Below are 7,610 nucleotides of genomic sequence, written 5' to 3'. Positions count from 1 at the left end.
TTTATATCATCATTATTTTTATTTTTGTTTATATTTTTATTATTATGATTCAATATTTTTTTTTTTTTTTCATTATTATTTCTTTTATTTGATTAAAAAAAATATTGGATAATAATAATAAACATATAAACAAAAATGAATATAATGATGAGATAAAAAATAATATAAATCAAAAAAATCAAACATCTGAACAGAAATCTAATGATAACAAAAGAGAAGATAATTATTTTTCTTTTTTTAATATAAAAGTAAATAACTACTCCTTAAAACAAGCTATAAATTTTATAGAAAATGAAAATAATGTTGTAAAATATAATAATGAGCAAAATGTAAAAGAAAAAAAAAAAAAAAATCTACAAATATGTATATGTAATGGACAAAATCATAAAATATATGCAAATTGTCTATTTTGTGGAAAAATATATTGTACTAAAATTAAATATAAAAATTGTATCTTTTGTGAAAACCAATTATATGAATCATATATAATAAATAATTTATTTTTACCATCAAACCAAAATAATAACACAAATAATAATAATAATAATAATAATAATAATACGAAGAAATTAATATCATCTGTCAAAAGTTCAAATAATTTTTTATACAAATATTATTTTAATACAAATAATAGTTACTTAAAAAAAGGTGAGAATATATATCAAATATTTCAAATTATTATTTATAACTATAAATCATTGTTCATACGAATATATAAATAAATAAATAAATATATATATAATATATATATATAATATATATATAATATATTTTATTTTTCTTCTTTTTCAAACAATATGGAAATTTTATATATATAAATAAATACATATATATATATATATATATATATATATGTAGGTATATATAATAAGCATCATCTTTTAGTCATTATGAAATAATAAGAAAAAAAAAAAAAAAATTATTGAAATTTAAGAAAATTTTCTATATACAAATATATAAATATATATACACACATATATATTTATATGTGCGTATCCAATTATTATATTAATAAAAATATGTATTTAAAATGTAACATGTTCCTCCTCTCCTCCCTTCTTTTTTCGTATCACTTTGTAATATATCAACAAAATATTTTTTTTTTTTTTTTTTTTTTTTTTATATAATTTTAGATCCTATTTTTTGTGAGTGCTATATCATTCTGGAAGTTTATCCTGTATCCTATTATTATTATTATTGTTCTGATTGGTATTGTTTTCAAAATTTATATTATTATTATGGTTATATATATTTTCATTCATTTTAGATGCACCCATAGGATCCATCATATGACTATTATTCATATGGAAATTATCTGTTCCCATTATATTGTAAACACTATTCATCATCATCATCATCATATTATTATTATTATTATTATCTTTTGTATATTTATCATCCATTGAATTATTATTCATATTTTTCATAGGATGATCTAAAGGATTAGCCTTTAAATAATTACTATTATTATTACTATTATTATTATTATTATTATTATTACTATTATGATTACTATTATTATTATTATTCATTTGGAGGTCTCTCAATTTATCCTTATTCATTATACTTCCACCATGTGAACTATTCATATGACCAGGATTTATCATACCCATAGATGATCCACCTACAGAATTTCTCATTTGTGATATGTTATCCATATTATATGGACTATTTATATTTCCTAAATTTTTTAAAGAATTCAAATTGTTATCACTATTATTCATTTTATCATTATTATTTCCTACTAATGCTTCTACAGTGTCACCTTTTAAATCCATTTTCTGATTATCCTCTCCTCTATTTATACAATCATTATTAGGAGCTATTCCCCCAACAGGTTGCTCATTATGTTTGCTATTATCTATAATATCATTTTTATTAATATCATTATTTTTATTACCATCATCAATATTATTATTACCACCTTCGATATTATTATTATCATTATTATTTTGCTTCGTATTATTATTATTATTATATAATTGAAAACTGGATAAATTATCATTCATTAGTTTACCTTTATATGCTCCTTGCATGTTAGATAATTGATTCAGTTGTTCATTTTGTTGGTAATTCATATTGAAAGCATTAAAATTGTTATATGGATTCATATTATTATAAGGATAACCACTCATAAAATTAGGATATCTCTTAAACATACTTTTATTTATTTTATCATAGTTCATATTTTGAAATGAATTTATATTATAATTATAATTCATCATTTCATTATTCATATAAGGGAATTTCATATTATACATATGGTTATACATTGGGTTCGTGCCTCCCATATTATTTAGGACGTTTCTATTCATCATATAATTGTTGAATTTATTCATAGGATTATTATTACTATTATTATTACTACTATTATTATTATTATTATTACTATTATTATTATTATTATTATTACTATTATTATTGTTGTTGTTATTTCCAATGTTATCCATAAAATTCACATTATTCACATTATTCACATTATTCACATTATTATTATTACTATTATTATTATTATTCATCATATTAATACCATCATTTCCAATCAAACTATTCTTATGAGCCATATTATTCATATTTATATTATTCATACTATTTAATAATACAGAATTTCTGTTTTCCATTATATTATTTTTAGACATTAATATATTTTCACCCTTCATGTCCTTCACACTATTTTGATTAGATAAAACATTTCCAACAACAGCTGCAGAACCATTATTTGTATTACTAATATTCATATTATTATTAGTACCACTAGTTGGTAAATACATATTACTTCCATTATACATATAATATTGATTAAACATAGGTGGGGGTGTACACATATAAGGGAAATTATAACCTCCTAAATTATTCATAGCACCACCCATCTTACTACCATTCCTCATATTCATCAAAGAAATATTATTATTATTATTATTATTATTAGTATTATTAGTATTATTATTATTATTTGGAATATTAAAACCTCCATTCATATAATTATTCATACTCATATTCGCATGAAAAAATTTGGGATCCATAATCATATTTTTATAAAATTCATCCATACTTAATCCAGGATTTAAAGTATAATCATTAAATGACATCACATCATTTTCATATTTATTTATAGAATTACTTCTTGTTCCATATTTTATAGATATAGATGGCTTTGTATTTCTTTTTGTATATGTACCTCTCTTAACTCTACCTGGAGCCCCTATAGTTTTTCTTCTATTCTCATCAACACCTACACCAGATAAATTATTTGTTAAATCACCTATACCATCTAAAGAGAGAATTTTCTTTTTCCTACCTCTCTTTTTTTTTTCAGATTTTTTTTTCCTTCCTCTTTTTAATGGTATTTTAACAGTTCCCAAATTATTATTATTATTATTATTATTAATATTATTATTGTTGATGATATTGTTTCCATCTGATCCGACAACATTGTTATTATTAACACCATAAATATTATTTCCATCTGCACCAACCAACACATTTGTATTATTATTATTATTGATATTGTCATTTCTATTGCTTGTATCGACCATATTATTAACATCATATCCTATATTATAATTTCCAGATATAGATCCCTGATTGTCTACACCCATTAAACCCTCATTCAATTTCCATGCCTCTAAATCATCCACACTTCCTTTTTGAGCATTTCGTGCTGCCAATCTAAATGATCTATCATTCTTCTGATAAGACTTTGTAGGTGGTACTGAATATGGATTATTACTAATATCACTTTTTTTCCTTCTCATCTTTTCATTATTATCAAAATTAAAATATTCAACCTGTTTCGTCTGTCTCTTTTTTGTTCCAAATAATGGATCATTCATATTAATATCAGCACATAATAATTTCTTCTGTTGTTTCAACATTCGACTTCGATTTCTTCTTTCTCTACATACTTTATTATATCTTTCAATTAAAGCCTCACCCATAAATTTAGTGTCACTATTTCTTAAAAAGTTATAACCTATAGTATATAACATATCATCATCATCACATATAAAAATAAAAGAACCCTCTTCTTCTCTTTCTAAATATAATTTATATTCTATATTTATTGTATCATTAAAAATAAACCAATACTTCTCATTTTTTACCTTACCTAAATAACCATTATTATAATTTAATTTCTCATCACCTAACATCTTCTTTAAATTAGTACTTTCACATAGAACTAAATTTAATAACATACGAATGATTCTTAATTTTGAAGTAACACTTAAGTCATCCCATTCTAAAAATAATTTATTACTTAATCCTTTCTCATCATCTACATTCTCACTCTTTATAATACCTTCATTATTATTTATATCTTTTGATGTTTCCACAGTGTTATTTACTTCATTCTCTATATTGTTTTTGATATCATCAACTTGATTATTATTATTATTATGTTCATCATTTATATTATCATTTATATGAAAATCTTTAACCTTTTCATTTGGACCATTAGAACCATTTGGACAACTTTCTTCTCTCTTCATATTATCATTTTTTATATTTACTTTATTATGACTACTCTCTGATATATTTAATCCATCTTTTTCTTCCTTAATAACAGTATTTTTTGTACTGTCATTATTACAAGCACTTTTTTTCTCTTCTTCATCCTCATCATTATAACTTCCATGTTCTTTTTCATCATCATTATAATTTCCATCATTCTCCTCTTCCTCTTCTTCTTCATCATCATTAAAATGTTCATTCTCTTCCTCATCGTCATCTTCCTCTTCCTCCTCCTCAAATATATTCACATCTTCATTTCCTATAGCCTCCTCATCATATAACAACTCATCCTCCTTTTGATGCATTTTCATTTTTTTCCCCCTCTTATCCTTCTTTCTTTTGGAACCTACACCACTATTCTTCATCTCCTTCTTCATTTCAAGAATAGGAAATAATTCATGGAAATTCACAACCCTTGATAAGCTCTCTTCTTTATCTTCAAATATTCTAGATATATATTTATACATGAATATAGATTTTGAATTAAAATATCTTCCTAAGAAAAAAAATAACTTTAATATAAAATTTCGACCAAACTCAGTGGTCTCTTTATTCTGAAACATTTCTTCAATATCTTTAAAATTCCAATTCATTTTTAATACATCTTTATATACTGTTAAAAATAATAAAACCATCACATAATTAGGATTATTTATAAATATAATGGACTCATCATCTGCATACTTTGGCAATTTTATTTGTTTTATATAATTCTCTTTTATTTCTCTTTTTTTCTCTTTCTCTTCTAAATCTTTTTTCCTTTCTTCTATAGAAAGATTATATTCATCAAAATATGAAGGCTCTACTTCTTCTTCTTCCAATTCTTCTTCTAATTCTTCTTCATCCATATCATTTTTTTCATTTTTTATATTCTTTTTTTTTTGATATACTTTAGAATTCTTTTTTAATTTACCTTTGGTCTTCTTCTTCTTCTTTTTCTTTAATATTTCTTTTTTGCTCAACTTTCCTTTTTTCTTCACTAACTTAATTACACTTCCCTTTTTCTTCTTATTATTTTTTGTTTTACTCGTACTTTTTTTTATTATTTTGCTCTCCCTTTTTCCTATAGATCTAACTGATTTTCTTTTGACTATGCTACACCTTGTACTTCTTCTACTTCTATTAGTGTATACATCATCGCTTTCTTCATCATTATTGTCACTATTGTCACTATTGTCACTATTGTCATCATCGTCATTATCATCGTTGTCTTCTCCGTTGTCTTCTTCGTCCTCTTCTTCGTTGTCTTCTTCGTCCTCTTCTTCGTCTTCTTCTTCTTCTTCTTCTTCCTCTTCTTCTTCCTCTTCCTCCTCCTCATCATCTTCTTCTTCATCATCATCATCATCATCATCCGACTCGTCAGACTCATCATTAATTCTTTTCGATTTCTTTCTTGTATATTTCGATTTAGACACCTTCTTAGACACATTTTTACTTCCTCTCCTTTCTTTGCCTTTCTCTTCCTTAATTGAACCTCTTCTTGAACTTTCTCGTCGACCATAATCAATTGAATATCTACTACTACTTCTTCTACCACTACTAGATTGGATAATTTCATTTTCTTTATTCACACTTTTTTTCCCGCTCACATTATTAATTAATTTATCTTTTAATTTCTCACTTTTTTTACTTTTTAAAACATCTTTCTTTGAATTATTATTTTTATTATTTATATCTTTTGATACCGAATTCATTTTCTTTACATTTTTTGTAACTACCATATTATTTTCTTTATCCCCTTTACTATGAGTATTATTTTTTTTTTCTTCCACAGTATTTGAAATAATTTCCTTTTCATTCAATTGATTCTTTTTAATATTTTTTAACGAAGAATTTTTCTTCATATTGTTTGAAGTATCTTCCACATTCTCTTTTTGAGAATAAGTATCTGTTTGTTGTTTTTTATTTTTATCATCGATAGTTTTTAATTTACAAATATTAATATTATTATAAATATTATTATTATTATTATCATTATTATCATTATTATTATTATTACTTTTGCTGTCTTTACTTTTTAATATTGACTTGTTGTTTACTCTATATTCATTTTTATTATTTATAAAATCATTCGTTTTTTTCTCAATTTTTTTGCCATCTTCTTCTCTTACTGTTGATTCTATATCTTTATCATTTTTTTTAAATATTAATTTGCAATTACCAATATTATCAATATTATCATTATCATTATTATTATTATTATCTTTTGTTGTTGTTTTAATATTCTTTAATTTTAACGATTCGTTTGTACTACATCTTGTTAAACTTTCTTTCCTTTCATTCAGTTTGTAATTATCATTTTTTAAGAATTTACTATTAACAACTTTATTTTTATTATCACTTAATTTAGAGAATTTTAATGAATCCTTCTCATCATTCTCAATTTTTTTCTTTTCATAATTTGTCAATATTGTATTCTTACTTTTTAAATTACAATCTTTCAAATTCTTTTTCTGTTGAACTTTCATTTTACAAACGTTCATATTGTACTTTTAAAAATAAAATAAAATAAAATAAATCAAACAATATAAAATATATATAAATAAATAAATATAAATATTATATATATTATATATATATATATATATATATATATATATCTAACACTTAATATATAATATATCCATACAATTTTATTTTATTCTATTTTTTTTTTTTTTTTTCAACTGTATATTCATTCACATATTACACAAATAAAAAAATATATACATATATATATATATATATATATATATATATATAATATATAATATATATATATTTATTTTATTTTAAATGGTTTTGCTTCTTCTTAGGTACATTTATTATTTTATTTTATTATTTATTTATTTTATTTTATTTTATTTTTTTTTTTTTTTTTTAATTTCTTTTTTCTCCTTAAAAACGTATGTTCAGATATATGCATGTATCTTATAATATATTAATAAACGAAAAAGGATAAAAATACATAAACTTATTATATATATATATATATAAATATATATATATTTTATTCTTTTTTTATTTTTTTTAAACTATTATAAAATATATATATATATATATATATATATATATATAATTTATATATATGTATATTTTTTTTTTTTTTTTTTTTTTTT

General features: G+C 21.7%; 1 protein-coding gene across 1 annotated transcript; it reads right to left on the bottom strand.

Annotated features, from left to right (window-relative positions):
• Positions 1–1,157: 1,157 nt before the first annotated feature.
• Positions 1,158–6,995, bottom strand: PGSY75_1248700 (hypothetical protein; the record flags this gene model as incomplete). The annotated part of the gene is made up of 1 exon (XM_018787042.1): positions 1,158–6,995. The coding sequence occupies one exon, from the start codon at positions 6,993–6,995 to the stop codon at positions 1,158–1,160; it is 5,838 nt and encodes a 1,945-aa protein (XP_018640907.1).
• Positions 6,996–7,610: the final 615 nt, after the last annotated feature.

The sequence above is a fragment of the Plasmodium gaboni genome, chromosome 12 (genome assembly GCF_001602025.1).
Source record: "Plasmodium gaboni strain SY75 chromosome 12, whole genome shotgun sequence".
Classification (NCBI taxonomy): Eukaryota; Apicomplexa; class Aconoidasida; order Haemosporida; family Plasmodiidae; genus Plasmodium; species Plasmodium gaboni.
Note: the sequence above shows the minus strand (reverse complement) of the source record. Positions and strands in the feature narration are given on the sequence as shown.